Source organism: Miniopterus schreibersii (genome assembly GCF_964146895.1).
Source record: "Miniopterus schreibersii genome assembly, chromosome: 20".
In the NCBI taxonomy this organism is placed as follows: domain Eukaryota; kingdom Metazoa; phylum Chordata; class Mammalia; order Chiroptera; family Miniopteridae; genus Miniopterus; species Miniopterus schreibersii.
In genome coordinates, this window is record NC_138122.1 from 24,963,195 (window position 1) to 24,979,385 (window position 16,191).

The 16,191-nt window shown below is 41.9% G+C and overlaps 1 protein-coding gene across 1 annotated transcript; it reads left to right on the top strand.

Moving 5' to 3' along the window:
• The first annotated feature begins 279 nt into the window (after positions 1 to 279).
• Positions 280 to 15,776, top strand: PPP1CC (protein phosphatase 1 catalytic subunit gamma). Its single transcript, XM_081122894.1, has 8 exons — positions 280 to 630; positions 9,011 to 9,142; positions 10,097 to 10,327; positions 12,145 to 12,249; positions 12,862 to 13,085; positions 13,285 to 13,419; positions 14,437 to 14,497; positions 15,400 to 15,776. The coding sequence occupies exons 1-8, from the start codon at positions 576 to 578 to the stop codon at positions 15,468 to 15,470; spliced, it is 1,014 nt and encodes a 337-aa protein (XP_080979020.1). The 5' UTR covers positions 280 to 575; the 3' UTR covers positions 15,471 to 15,776.
• Positions 15,777 to 16,191: the final 415 nt, after the last annotated feature.

A 16,191-nucleotide genomic window follows, 5' to 3' on the forward strand; every position in this document is an offset into this window, starting at 1 on the left:
CTGATTCCCTCGGTGGGCCTCCCCCATAGCGGGTCTGCAGACATCCGGCCCCGGCGCCCAGCACCCCGCGGAGGCCGCACCCCACCCGGGCACAGCCGCCTCTCGTCCCCCAGCCCCAGCTCCCGCGTGCGATTTTGCAACTCCCGCTCCCGCCAGGGGGCCTATTTGCTCGGCTCGTTTGGCGGAAGGATCCCACGTGCCGTCGCAGTTACGTTCAACCGTCTCCTCCCCCTTCCCGCGCCCTGGCCCCGCCCCCTTCGGCGCCCAGGCCCCGCCCCCTCTCGCGAGCTCTATGGCCCATAAAGAAGTCCCGGCCGAGCCGCTGCACTTCCCCGCGCGCATCCGTGCGCCGCCAGCGGCTAGCTAAGGAGTCGGCGGCCATTTTGTTCTTCTCGTGGTTCCAGTGGGGAGAGAGGAGGAAGCAGGGAGCGGGGCGGTTGGGGGGGACCCGCCGCGGCTGCTGCCACCGCCGCCGCCACCACCGCCTCTGTGCTCGTGGCTTGGGAAAGGAGGGGTGAGTCCCGGGCGCGAGCCGCCGGCGGCGCCGCTGCGGGAGAGTCGGCGGTGGGAAGGCGATGGCGGATATAGATAAACTCAACATCGACAGCATCATTCAACGGCTGCTAGAAGGTGAAGGGGGCGGCGGGGGGCTGAGAGGAGGCGGGCGGTTGGCGGGGGGAGGGAGCTAGGAGGCCGGTTGGGTTTGCAGCGCCGAGGGGAGGGAACCCGCGAGTTGGCCCCCGGGCCGGGGGCTGCTCCCGGAGGGAGGCCGGCGGGGGTCCCGCACTTGGCCCAACCCGCGCACCCCCCCGGCTCCGCTCATTCATTGCACGAGGGTGCAGCCTCCCTCCTGGCCGTGAGGTTTGAAAACTCTGCTCCCCGCCCCCACGTTTCCGGTCCGTACCCCTTTGCTCCCCTAACGCCGGACCAGTCTTTCTGTAGGAGAGAAGGTTGGGGGGCCCCCAGTCCAACCTGCGGGCGTGTTCCCCACTTTGTGGTACTCGTCCTCTCGGAAGGCGATTTGATGCGCGGGGGGGTACGGGCTCCAGCGGGTTGGAGGGCTTCTTTCCCATCTCGTTCATTTTTATCTATTTTTTTTTGGTGGGGCTGGGATCGGGGGGAGGGGCGTTTCTTCCTTGAAGATTCTTTTCATTGATTTTTAGAGAAAAACGGGGAGAGAGAGAACGTCTCTCAGGGGGATGCTGGAAGCCACCTTCTCCTGCGCTCCCAGATACTCTTTTTAAGTTTTACCCTGACGAGGTCTCCGCGCTCTTTTCTGAACTTGAAACCGGCGATGATGACAGTTATGATCTTTCCAGTGTGCTGGGCTCTGCTAAGCGCTTTGCGTTCACCTAATCGATTACCAATCACAGCGGCAACCAGCGCTTCTAAGGCACTTAACTGTGTGTCCGGCGTTTTTTTGTGTGTTTGTTTTTTTTTTAAATCACTTTACATAGATTTCATTTAATTCTTCCAACAACCTTGTGAGGTAGGTGCTATTATTTTCTCCTGTGGTTGTTTTTTTTGTTTGTTGTTTTTGTGTTTTTTTTTTCAGAGCAAACTAAGACCCAGAGAGGTGGAGTCACTGGACCAAGGTCACACAGTTTAGTGACAGTCAGATTTCAAAAGCCAGGCAGTCAGGGGCTATAACTCCTTCAGCTAACCCTGTGTGTGAAGGAAGGAGGTGCCCAGTGGTTAGGCTGAGGTTAAAATAAAGGTTTGATTTTGGCTGACCTAAGACTGGAGAGGCGCCTGGCAATTGATTCATGTTGATGTGGGAGACGGAAGGGGTTCGGGTTTTCTGGAGGGACTCGGAAAGGAGCTGCCCTGCCCTTGGGGTTCCAGAGCGAGCCTGCTGATGCTCAGGTCTTGTTCCGAACTTTGGGAGAATCTTAATCCCTTTCTTGATTTGGGCCCTGGGTAATTAGAGTTGACTGAGTCTTAACTTTTTGCTTTTGTTTTTATATTGTCCTAAATATTGTTGGACTCTAAATACTGTGAGATGGAGTAGCTCTGGTTTTTGCAGATCTTTGGAATTAAGTCATTAAAATGAAAATCCTGAAAATAACCTAATCTCTGTGGGGTTTTTTTCCCCCCTTTTATACTTTCTTAAAAGAAAAACCCACCAAATGAGGTCCATAAATGCTCTTGAAATGTTGCTGCCATTTGTGGGTGAAAACCTTGTCATTCATTCAGTACCTGGCATTTATTATAAGAAATAAATAATACTTCTCATGCTAGTTAGTACAGTTCGTCGGTTTATGTGAGGCAGCAGTGGGTCAAAAATGGGTTAAAACAGTTTTCAATAAGAAAGGAACTTTTTATGAAATATTTTTACTCTGCATATCTGCAGGGATATATGGCTATATATTTCTGAGTTAGAAGATAATGGCATTAAATTTTGTGTTTGTTTGTTTGGGGTTTTTTGTGTTAATATCCCAAAAACCTTTTTCTGTAAAAATTTTAATTAAGATTTAAGTATATCTGAAAATGGAGGCAATGGTAATCTTGTGAGCTTGTTAGAATCATTTACATGTTCAGAATGCTCTTTTAAGGCGGTGGACTGAACAAGGTAGTTGAGAAGTAGCTCGGTGATGGTACTAAAAAAGCAACTCAGAAGTGAAGTCTTATTTAAGAGAAACAGCATGTTGGTGCCAGTATCACTCACTACAGCTTTGCAGTTCTACAGTGTTAGTAGTTTTTCTTTAAGCAAAGTATCACTTGTACAACCCACCTTAGAAGCTTTTATCCAGGCTCAGCCTTGCTGATGATAAAACAAAAGATTGTTACTCCTTGGCATAACTAATGCCTAATAATGTTAGGTTATTGAAATAACTGCACAGTAGAACTTGGGGATTTAGAGAGAAAATAAGCCAGCTGTTGATTTGGTCTGATATTCCAACTGTGTTGGAGAAAAATGAGATTCGGTTTTACTTTGTCAGGGACCTTGTTCAGGGAGCTAGCACTTTGCTCGCATAGCTGGCAGTTGTAACTTATTTCACATCTTGATTTGCAAGAAGCATCTTTGCTCTGAAGATGGCTATTGTCAAACTGCAAGACTGCACCAGGCTCTGCATAATTGGTTGGCTTGCTTTTGTGATTTAGATCTGGCCTCTGCCCTGACCCTTGGGAAGCCTTTACTAATTTAATTCTCTGATGTATAAGAGTTCATCTGAAGAATGATACTCTGAAACTCTAAAATTGTTTAACCCATGTGTTTAGCTTTTTGGTGTAATATGAAACATGTTTACATCCTAATGCTAAAAAGGCAGCGTCCCTGGTCCTGAAGATAATAATAAAGGATAGACATCATAGCAAAAAAAAAAAGTTCTTAAAATGCTGACCAAGGAACACAGGTACTCTTTCCTAATGACACCTTTGCAGTTTTGTGGGTTTTTTTATGTCAGATAATTTTAATAATTAAAGGCTATACTTGGGATCAGTTATCATTGGGCATTTTGTTGATAAAGATTAAAGCTGTTACTAATTCCCTAACTTAGAAGTCTGTGTGTGTGGTGAGCCCCCTGCTCTTCCCTCCTGCATGTCAGTGGTATGCCACATCCTTTCCTGCGAGGCAAGACAGACACGAAAGCTCTATTGGAGACATGAGCTAAGCTTACACACTGGTCCCAAACCACAGCATAGAAAAGATTGCTTGTTCCCCCTTGCCTGGCAGTAGCAGGAAGCCAGGCTTTCCTTCCTCAAGCCGTGGAAATGGAGGTGGTGTGGGCCTTGCATTAGTAGCCCATCTTGGTAGAGATTGGTGAGATTGTTTTATGCCTCTGAAGCTGCAGTACTGTGATGACCTACAACCTGTTCTGCAAAATCATGTGCTAGTCAGTCCATTTGAATAGGTGACGACTACTGATCTTGAGGCAGGGAAATGACTGATAATATATGGACTTGATCATTTCACTTAATTTACAACTGAGGCTATTAGTAGACCTTAAAGAGTGAAATGTGAAGGAGATAATATTCTCATGTGAATTGATTTGTAGATGAGGAAACTGGAAAGTCTTATTCAGGAAGACTAAGGAATGATTCCATCTGCTTGGAGTCTATAGATTTCAGGGGAAACTTTTTTTTAGAATCAGATCCCTGTATCCAAAGCATATCAGAACAGATGATTTCCTTAGGAGTCTTGGTGATTTATCGGTAATCTCCAATTTCTTTACTACTCTAGAGTTTACACGCATCTCTTGTCTAGAGGGGAGTGGATATCACTGATACTAAGATTTATGAAAATGAAAACCACTCCTAAAATTCAACTAGACTCATATGTGGAGTCTAATCTATGGCTTTTATAAAACTGAGTGGTGGTGGGGGGGGAACAGTTAAGGTGGTCAGAAGTGGAAGTCTTCCTGCTGGTGACTGCAATTAAACCAAATGGTTCTTGATAACATTCTTGGGGCTTATATTTTTTTGTAGAAAAGAACTCATCAGTTGTTTGCGGGAAAGTTTTAGTATTGTAAATATTGACTATTTTTTAGTTTCGGTTTGAGGTCTAATTTTTCTAAATCTATCAAATATTGCACAGTTATTCTGTCACTGAAGTGAGTGTGTGGCATATTTTTAAGATACCACCTGCTTTTTAATAGGATTATCTTAAAACAGCAAAATCTCTGTTGGTTTATTTTTTAAAATATGTTGTTATTGATTTTTTTTTTTTTTAAGAGGGAGAGATAGTAACATTGATGAGAGAGAAACATCAATTGGCTGCCTGCTGCACACCCCCCGCTGGGGATTGAGCCTGCAACTCTGGCATGTGCCGTAACTGGGAATCAAACCAGCAACCCCCTGATGCATGGGACGGTGCTCAACCAACTGAGCCACATCAGCTGGGCATCTGTTAGTTTATTTTTATATTGGTTGTGCCAATCTTAGGTTTTAAGACTTAATTATAATTCAGCTGGTGCCTCCCCCCTCCCCCCTTGGTATATGGTGTTTTTTTAAAACTGATCTTTCAAAAACAATTAAGGGGCCTTTAATTGAAGGGCAAGAAGAATACTTTTTCATTCCTGGTAAATAATCCCAAAGTTACCTTAAATTTCCTTCCATAGTTTTTATCTCTGCTTTGCTTGTTGCTAGGCTGTTAGAAAAGTTAGTGTTGCTTGTGAGAGAAAACTGTAATTGCAGATAATCACCAGTAACATTCTTTTATTATTTCAAAGTTTTATCAGCTTGTTGTCAATAAAATTGGGTGGAAGTTTATCATGTACTTGGTGATTTGCCAGATAGATAGATAAGTTCATACAGAACAGCCTTTGCTGATAACAGCCCTAACACATTTTTCTGAATCAACATTTCTAGCCAGATAAAGAAAAGCTTTTATTCAAAAGTCATGTGAAAGGTCTAAGGTGAATATTTTAATGTGTTGATCACTAACCTGTATATGTTCACAGTGCCTGCTGGTTTTATTTCTTTGCAATGCCTGGTACCTGGATTTATGAGAAACATTCCATCTGGAGAATGGAATCTTTGCTTGTTGAAGTATTTTGGGTTCTGTTGACAATAGTTGAAATAATTTGATCTGTACCATTTGAACTGCTACTTAGGAAGTTATCCTGAGGTGACAACCTTGAGTTTCCACCTAAGGGTCTCCATTTGTGTAGGTTTCTCCCATGCACAGAGCGCAGTGAGGGCTTTAAACCTCGAGGTGAGTATTGACTAATGTTTACTGAGCAGAGCTGTACTGCTTATATTTCTCTTTACTGCTGATATCGATAAAATACAATCAAGCCTATGTCTAATACTTTTTTTATGGTATTAACGTGTCCTTAAGGTGAACTTTTACTTTTATAATCTTTATGGAGGGATAGTTGTTCTAGTTGTAGCACTTACAACCTCCAGTTACCCAGTTTGTCTTATTTTCTGTGTCCTCCACTCATGTAGGATTCTTGAGGAAATTGGTAGTCTTAACAGATTGCACGATTTAGTTCTTATTTAATGCTTCTCATTTATAAGGGTGCATTATGATTTTATATCCCATATCAGGTTTTTCTTAGGGAGCAATGACTGTATTAGGGTTTGAGTAGTTTGTCCGATAAAAACTCCTTTGGTTTGGAAGTTTAATGAACAAATTCTTACTTGGGAGAGTGGTGTGGTGGAAGCATTACTAGATCTAGAGTCAGTTCGGGCCTGGTGTCTGCCTTACAAACTCTGTGACCTTGGACCAAGTCGCTGAACCTCTCCCGGCCTGTAGCATGGAGAAGTGACCATGCCTAACCTCATAAGATTGTTGAGGATTAACTGGCAGTGTAAAGCCCCTTAAGCGCAGTACCCAGCACACGGGAAGTGCTCAGGAGATGTTAGCTACAACTAACAATTATTTGATGGACCTTGAAAATAGGGAAGTAGGTATTTATGCTATTGGCCAATATGACCGTTTTTAAGAAACATCTACAGTGTTCGTGTGGATACCAAAGCCCATTTTGAGATCTTTATCTTCTGCTAGACACATCTTCACCTTGGAGTTGAAGAGTAAGCCTGTGTTTTCACAATAGGAAAATACTCCAGTAAAGCCTGATAGGAAATAAGTATGTAGCCTGGAGTGCGTGTGTAATTCCAGTGCCACAAGTCAGCAGTGCTTACAGATTTATCCAGACTCCGTTTATGCAACATACTGAGCACCTGCCGTGCACTGGCCGGGAGCTAAGCGGTCTTGAAGGCTGAGCAGGTGTTTGCCGGTTGGTAGAAGATGGTTTGGGCAGAATTTCTATTATTTTATTCCTTGAGCTAATTGTAGAGAATTTTAAAAGCTTTTGCTCATTATCCCAACCGTGTTGTTTTTAATGAGCAGAACCCAGTAAAATTCATGTTAGCATTGACCTAGTATGGTGACGTTCCTTTGCTGTTGTAGCATCGTACAAAGATAAGCCTGTATTCTATATAGGTGTAAGTCCATTTTTCATAGTCTCCTGAAAGACTTCGTGTGACTGCCGATTCATTCACAAATGTGGGTCTCAGGGTGAAACCAGAAGCTTCTAGGAGTCCCCCTCCAAGCCAAAAATCAAATTTTCTGCTGGGCACTCTGCCCAAGTTTCTGGCTGGCTTGTTGTAAAATCACTAATGACAGGGGAAGGGGGATTTCTGGCCAGTGAATCAGGGATCACATCTTTCCACTGGGAGTGTTCTCAGTTCTCTACTGTGTGTGTAAGAGAGAAAATAATTGCTGTGGGAAAATCACTTTTATTGCTCAGTTGCTGTTGTATTATATATGCATTTGTTTTGTATCTTCCCTCAAAGAGTTTATCATTACTGTGTTTTCCCTTCAGTTGCTCCTTGTTTCATAATTTGAGCAGAGACTGGCTAGTCATTTAGTTCAGTTACATATGTTGGGGCTTAAAGTAGTGATTTGGCTAAGGCTATAGAACCAGTACAGAAACTTGGGGCTCCTGGCTCCTAGTCCAGTGCTCTCTTACTTTCTAAACTCTATGTTTCAAGAGTGTCACCCTTCCCTGTTGTCCTCCTTTCTTGTTCATTATATTTCATTGAAAAAAAAAATTCAATGAACTTGTTTCTTCAGAAAATTGAGGGTTGCAATGATTTCAGGCTGTAGGATATCTCAAACTTGGACACACCCCTTTTTAATGGGGAAAAAATTCAACAAACATCAGGGGTTTTTTTACTTGTAATTTTTATTACTCTGTAATGTTACCTAGGTACTTACAGAAGAACAAAGTTGGATTCAAACCTGTTAAACCTATTGCTCTTCTTCAGCTATTAGGCCAAAATTATGATTTTGTAATTTGAATACAAATAAAGGCTCCAAAGCCAATAAAATTTAAGTTAGCAACATTGATTTAATCTGATGGATTTTGTGGTTTTGCTAAAACTAAATCACTTTTTATTGACTTTAATGGTAGAAAGATGCAGGCTGCGTTCTATATTTAGTTTGGTCCTGTGTTTTCACTTCATTTCTAATGCAAAGGATGCCTGCTTTCATAAATCCTTTGTACAAGTATTAAGACTTTGATTACAGGTTGAGGGTGATCAATCCCCGTATTTAGCCAGGCCCTGTGAGCAAGCAGGCCACTTCCTAACAGTAAAATGAAGGTAAATTTAGCAATTCAGTGCTTTTCAATCTGTCTAACCTGGTACAACTGGAATTAAAACAGAAAATTTTATTTCCCACTGCTCCTTACCGGCTGATAAAATGAACTGTTTCAAGGCCAGGGGAGAGCTTGTGCTTCATTTTGATAGTGAGTAGAATTCAGTGCTCTGGTGTGGGTACTGAGTTTAGGATGCCTGGTGCTGTGCCATGATTTCTTGCCCCCTGTTCCCACTTTTTATCTGTTCAAATGACCGGGAAACCTTTCTACAGCACAAGCTGACATCCCTTGCCCTGTGGAGGCATGATTGTGTTTAAAAATGCAGACCCAGAAATTGCACAGCCAAATATGTTCAATGAGTCTACAATGTGTTTTATTGAAGTGAAAACACAAATTTTTATTATAGATAAATCTGGGGCCCTTGAGAAGATATCAGATACCCATGGTCCTCTGGAAAACACTGATTTGGGACGGGGGATCTGAGCAATTCCAGTCTCCATTTTAAAATGGAATTCTTAGAACCAGCTCAGTTACTGGACAATCTGTAAGATCTCCTGCTGTGAAGTACTAATTCATTTATAACGTGGAGAAGAGGAGGCCAGGCGGGAGGCAAAAAGAGCTAGCTGGTAGGTGAGCGAGGCCGATTGTATGGCTCGGATGCAGAACTGAGGCCCCGGGCCACGGAGTCTGATTTCAGCAACACAGTGCCCTAAACAACCCTTCCCTTGGTATAGAAGGTGGCAGCTAAGTAATCTCTGAAACCCTGGCTGAGACTCAGGATTCTAATTAGGCATTAAAGCCCTGCTTTTTATGAGTGTCCTGACGACAAAGCCAAAAAGTGAGCTAAACTGTGTGTTTGCCTCCGCCTTCTCCAAAGTTTGTGTCTTTTCAGATATTTTTCATTTTTACATTGAATTGTATTTTGACCTTATTTGACTGATGGGTTTCCTCCCCTACAGTGAGGGGGTCCAAGCCTGGGAAGAACGTGCAGCTACAGGAGAATGAGATCAGAGGGCTGTGCCTGAAGTCCCGGGAGATCTTCCTCAGCCAGCCCATCCTGCTGGAGCTCGAGGCGCCGCTCAAAATCTGCGGTAAGTCCCGGCGCTGCCCGGCTGCGCGGCGAGGGTGACTGGCCGAGGCGGGGTCCACGGAGGCGCTCGAATAGCCGGCAGGACCACTTGCTGTTTGTGAAGAGCCTAGAGCTACTTAAAGTGAAGTTAAATAATTGTAGCTCTAGAATCAGTACTCTAATGGGCTTAGTTTACTTAGATGTGCTTCAGATTTTCTAAAAATTATTTTGCTAAAGGAATGTAAACATTATAGAAGGAAATAAATGAAACCGGAGAACTAAGAAAAGATTTGAACTATATGAATATATAGGCATTACATTTAAGTGTAAAGTAGAACTCGTTATGCCTCAATGTAGACCTTCCTTGGTGCTGCTCTGTAGTTCTCTTTCTACATGATAGAAGCAGATAATCTATATAAAAACTAAACTTCACCTGAGTAAAGCTATATTCTAGCGTATTTACCTACATTGATAAAGCTTGTGTGCATGTTCTTAAGTAAGTGCTCTTTGCGATTATCTTTTGGGGGAAATTGAAAGCTGGGTGCATTGATGAGCGTAGTGAGTGTGCATCTTTGTTCACCTGGGCCCAGGGCTCACTAGAAGTGCAGTGGTTCTGCTGACACAGGACCCGGAGCAGAGCTGTCAGAGATCTGATATTGATCGCCGACCTGAAAGGAAAACCATGTTACTTGGCAAGAAGGCCTGCCTAGGCATTACTAATCCTTTCCACAAAGTAAATTCTTAATTAGTTGAGTTTTGTGTGAGATTCTGGACATACACATACACTTAAAATTTTTATTAAGCATAATTGAACTAATAAGATAGAAGATTGGAAATTAGTGTTAGCTGTCAAATTTCGCTGTCATTATTAGAGGGCAGTGCCACTGTGCAATGAATGTTTAAAGAATACCTTTCCAAAGCATTGTTAGTGAACTACAAGCATAAAGACACTGTGTAACAAAACCCTTGCTTCTAGGTGATATCCATGGGCAATACTATGATTTGCTTCGACTTTTTGAGTATGGTGGTTTCCCGCCAGAAAGCAACTACCTGTTTCTTGGGGACTATGTGGACAGGGGGAAGCAGTCGCTGGAGACCATCTGCCTCTTACTGGCTTACAAAATCAAATATCCAGAGAATTTTTTTCTTCTCAGAGGAAACCACGAATGTGCCAGCATCAATAGAATTTACGGATTTTATGATGAATGTAAGTACTTTCTGTATCTAAGGAAGGATTACTTAAATTGAGACATCTGAATGTGGCAAGAAGGATGTTTGATATTGACAATGAGTCTGTCAGAGAAGTACTAGTGAAATGAGAGGCAGCGGGCTTTATAACATTGTTTTAGATACTCTGAAGAGTCATTGAAGTTCAAATCCAGATGATCTCTTTGTTGTGATGTTATCCTAGTGTGAGGATATTAGCTACATCATTTCAGTTCCTATTTAATGTAGAGGTCTTTAAAAATGATTTAGAAGACCAGCATTGGTTTGGTCATCAGAACTCAATTATTGATCTTGTACTCAAGCTGCACACCCCTCCCCTCCCTTTTTAAAAAGTTGTTGATATTTTATTGAAATTTTATTTTATTGTAAATTTTACTATGGTGACGTTTTATTCAAATGTCGATTTCCACGGAGCAATTTAAAAACTGCTGCCTTAAATGATAGACTTATTTCCCAAGTATAACCAGCACTCTGTACTCTTTTCTAACCTTATGACTGCAGTCCCGGTAAGGCTGAGGTATCTGTTGTTGGATAAAATGTGAATCTCATCCTTTTCTGATAGCAGAGCTTTCTGATCTGTAGTAATAGGAAACTGCATTGGGGGTTCTGGCTCAGACTCCCAGGATCTGGAAGCCTGCAAAGATGCTGGCGATGATCCAAGCTAAACCTGTCTGGAGCCAGATGTTCCTAGTGCTCTGAAGTGGCCTTAGGGGTGAAATGCAGAGAAATAGAAGAGAAAGCAGGGGCCCAGGACTTGGTTAAGATGCTCAGAGACAACAGGAGGGAGAATCCTAATTTTGATAGAGAAGCCAACAATGATAGCAGAGGAGTTTGCAAGGGATGCTGGAGCGTGTTGCATGACTAAGGAGTCAAGGAGCAAAGCAGACTTGGGGATAATTGTCGACGCTGGCAGTTGCAGCCTATGGGCAAAGGAGAGATCCAAGGGAGCTCTGGGTGGTCCTTCGTAGACAGGCTTTCGTGGAAAATGGAGACAGAAACCAAAACACCTTTATAAGTGGGGGTTAGGACAGCCTAGCCCTGTCCTTGTACCATCATCATCATCATTATTCTTGGAAATTGGAGGTGGTGATTATGCACAGGCCCTTCAGCCTTGTGTAGAGAGCTTCCAGAACTCCCTCCACGGGACAGAGGGAATTAGTGGTCTCCTAAAATACAGAACCAGGTGAACCTTAGTGAGAGCTATACCCAGTCAGAGAGAAACAGGAACTTTTAGGAGAAGAGGGAGAAGCCAGGTGTTGGTTGCGCTACATAACAGACCTTGCACGCCACTCCACTCCACTCTGGGCTCTGGACTTGAATGCAGCGGAGGGGAAGGTGTGGGTGGTATAGGAAACCTGCTGCTGGGTTAACTCTGAAGGCTTCCTCAGGAGGGTGGTAACGGCACCTGTGCTAGTCCATAATTGCTTTTAGAAATAGGAACTACCTGTGGGTTGAGATTGGACAAAACAGACTAGATTCCAAACAATTTGTGCTACCAAGTAATTATTGGGGTTTAATGATAAGCCTTGGTCATTATATCTGGAATTCTGATTTCAAATGTCTATGGACTTTTAAAATGTTTCATGTGAAAATGTAAATTGTTGCTTATAGATAAGACGTTTTCAAGTATTATGTGTATATATATAATTCCCCTAACCCCATCCAGGGGATTTTTAATAAAAACATAATTTTTGTTCACATAAAAGGTAATCAGAACCATGCTTTGGGGGAAATTGTCCTGAGAGAATGCATCTGTAGAACACCAGTCTCTTTTTAACCATCCTAAAATTTCCACAGGTAAAAGAAGATATAACATTAAGCTATGGAAAACTTTCACAGACTGTTTTAACTGTTTGCCGATAGCAGCCATCGTGGATGAGAAAATATTTTGCTGTCATGGAGGTATGTGGGCTGATTTTAATTCCAAATGGAACTATAGGGTTTTGATCCCTTTGAAAGAGTATACTTCGACATTTATGGGTTATCATTGGGATAACTTCCGTCAGGTAACCCTTACTTCATTGATCATGGGTCCACTTTGGCACATCCAGGATCATTTGGGTAGAAGTCTGAAGTAAGCAATTGATTTGTTAAAGGGAATCCTAGTCTCTGTACCAGTTTGATTGGAAAACAGAGCAGAAAGTATTTTTAAGTATAAAGTAAACAGCCAATGCATGCTGTACGGTAGATCTTCTAGAATAGTGAAAAGGTGGGTAGACTGTCCCTTGGCCTGTGTTGTTTCCTCTCCTCTCAGAGAGGGTTTAAATTGGGACTCTGTATGTTGAAGTAACTCTTTCCATATACTGTTTAAATGTGCTGTGCCCACAGGTTAGTGCTTATAACAAATCACAGTGCTAATCAGTGGGGGCTTCTTTTTTAACCAGAGCTTAGTAAGAAAACAGCCATAGGGTTAATTGAAGCCTCTGTTAGATTCAGTGAGCCTCTGTAGACACATGGAGCTGTTAAAGCGCCAGCACCCTTTTCAAGTTTTTCTCACATTGTCTCCTTTAATAGGTTTATCACCAGATCTTCAATCTATGGAGCAGATTCGGCGAATTATGCGACCAACTGATGTACCAGATCAAGGTCTTCTTTGTGATCTTTTGTGGTCTGACCCCGATAAAGATGTCTTAGGCTGGGGTGAAAATGACAGAGGAGTGTCCTTCACATTTGGTGCAGAAGTGGTTGCAAAATTTCTCCATAAGCATGATTTGGATCTTATATGTAGAGCCCATCAGGTATTGATTTTGAATTTTACATGTACACTTAAGAGCGTGTGTGTGAGCAGATTCTCCTTGTTGATTTTGGTGGGTAGGTATTGCTTGTTATACAAAGTGTCTCTGGAGGTTGACCTGATCAGGCTCAACGGGAAACGAAGAGTGCTTTTACTCACCTGAGATTTGCACTTACTTACACTGAAAACGTTTTCTCTCCAAGGTGGTTGAAGATGGATATGAGTTTTTTGCAAAGAGGCAGTTGGTCACTCTGTTTTCTGCACCCAATTATTGCGGAGAGTTTGACAATGCAGGTGCCATGATGAGTGTGGACGAAACGCTAATGTGCTCTTTTCAGGTAGAGGCTGTTTTCATCACTTCCTTTCATTAGGTCTGGATTTTACTTAGGAAAAAAAAGTGCTACTTTCTGCCTGCTGTTCATGTATGTTAAATGTTGTGTACTTTTCTTTCCGCTTAATCAGTGTTTATCCTAGTTCATTAAGGAGTAGACCCTTTCAAAGGAAAAAATTATCATAGAACTTTTCCCCCATTGTCAAATTTAATTATTTTTGCATTATTTAAGTAGGTTAAGAAAAAAACAACCAATATATTAGCTTTTTATGCTGATGTCCCTTTTACTATAAATCTAAAACTATAATGTCAGTGTAATGTTTGGCTAAAGTTAAATCACCACTTGCAAGTGAGAATAGCACTAACTGCCATGTGCCAGATGTGCTGTGGTCACTCAGTTCTCCCACCACTTTTCTCTAGTGTAATTTTTATGCCTGTTGATTCACTGTGACATCATTTGGCCTTCACTTGGTAGAAAAGCATCATTTACACAACTCAAGTCAGCTTCTCAGTCTTTTTCTCCTTCACTTAGGTCAAATTTGTATGACTTCAAGCTTGCCCAGTCATGAACATATGTAGAGCCATTGAAGTCACGTGGCAGTCATCAGTTAAATGGAATAAAGCACTTTTTTTTACACCAATTATCAAGGAGAACTTGCAGCTCCCAGAGATCCCCTTGGAGTTTGAGAAACACTGTTCTATAACACTTTTCTCGCCTTATGTCAGAAGGGATAGCCTGATGACACTACAAGGTGTGACTTCAGAAAACTGTCCTTTTTTCCCCAGAGGCAAAATAATTTGTCCAAATTATATCTTTTATCTCTCCATCATAGCATTTATTACCAACACGTTTACTTGTCAGCATGGTTCAAGTTAATAAGCTGTTGGGGCTTTCAAAGTTGTTGGGGCAGTTTTAAAGTCAAAACCTTTTGAGTAAAGGATTTGAATGAGATTTAAGGAATCTTGAGGAGATTTGGGGTTGAGTATATTTCCTAAAATGCACTTGTCTTTTGAATCTTTGCAGATTTTAAAGCCTGCAGAGAAAAAGAAGCCGAATGCCACGAGACCCGTAACACCTCCAAGGGGTATGATCACAAAGCAAGCAAAGAAATAGATGTCATTTTGACACTGCCTAGTTGGGACTTGTAACATATAGTACATAACCTTCATTTTTAAAGCTGTAATGTGTATTGGTCAGCTTGCTCAAATAGTGTGTTTGGGGCTCCCTCCCATTTTTCAGTTAATGAATGAATGGCGTTTGCTGGTTATAACAGCAGATGAAAGACTTCACTCCCAAGAAAAGCTGTTTTGTTTTTTCATTCCCTCTTCCTCATACAAACAACTTTAATGATGGTGGTAAAGCTGTACACCCCAGGGCAGTTTATCCTGTCTGAGGGGGTAAGTGTGCAATTGACCTTTTTTTTATTATTCAGTACAACCCATGAATAATGTAAATGCTCGTTTTCTTTAGGATATAAAGAGAGCCCTGGGGTGCTCAGTCTGTACGTGTTATTGTCATAAAATGCATACTGTTGATACAAATCACTGTGAACATTTTTTTTTTTTTTAATTTTTAAGAATTTGTTTCAAAGGGATTGCTCATTTCTCTCATTGTCTTGTCATGTACAAACTGGTTTTTATAGCTATCACCATTAGGAGTAACTTTGAACCTTGCCAGCATCACTGGTATAATGTATATTTAATTAAAGCACACGTTCCTCTACCGTATACTTACAATGACGATTAAAGCCATTATTTTAAATGTTTGTGACTCTTTCCTAAAGCCAAAGTTTCTGTTGAAATATATATTGACACCCTCCCAAGTACAAGGAGGTATACCCATGCCCCCTTCTTGAGGATTCAAAACCAGGTTTTTGAGTTTGAATAGCAATTAGTAACATAGTGCAGTTTAAGCTCTTAACAATTAAAGTTAATAACATTTTGTACAATTTCCATATAGTCTATTCATTAAGTAATCTTTTTACAGTTGCATCAGGCCTGAACTCGTCCATTCAGAAAGCTCCAAATTATAGAAACAATACTGTTCTATACGACTGACCGATTATGCTTTCTTTGGCCTACATTCTTTATTCTGCGATGAAGTTGAGGCTTATAAGTCAAAACTTTCCACCAGTTTATACAGAACTTACATTATCTATGACTTTTTTAAACCAAGATCTGTTAAAAAGAAATCTGTTTCAACAGATGGCCGTGTACAATACCATGTGATGAAAGTGAATTCAGACTTATTAAATGACAAACTTGTTAAACCCTCTCAGTGTCCATTTGTCAGCACAGTACACACAGGAGAACTATTGATGGCATATTGGATAGATGTTAATGAATAAATTGCTCTGGAAACCACACAGTTTCTATTTGAATGTGTCTTCCTTCGAATAGCCTGTTTCCCAAGATGGACTATGATATGGATACATTCTTTGAGTTCTAGCCTGGATGTAGCTAAGTTTCTAAAGTGGAGTGATGAGATTGATCTCCGACTCAAGCAGTGATGTCATGTGCAGTTCTTTGCTCTCCTCTCCCTTTCCTGATTCACATGGAGCACAGTGTTGTGTCCTGTTATGCTTGTCACAGATGGGTCGAATGCGTATATTTCTCAAAGTACATTAAAAGTGTGTGAAGCGTGTGCTATTTGAAAAGCACTTCTATCACAAACTGGTTTCTCTTAGGGGTTTGCGGAGGCCCTGACCTACCGGTGAGGAGCTGTTTGAACTGACTGGCCGTGGAGGGGAGAGCTCAGGAGTGCCGGCTTGGCCTCCCA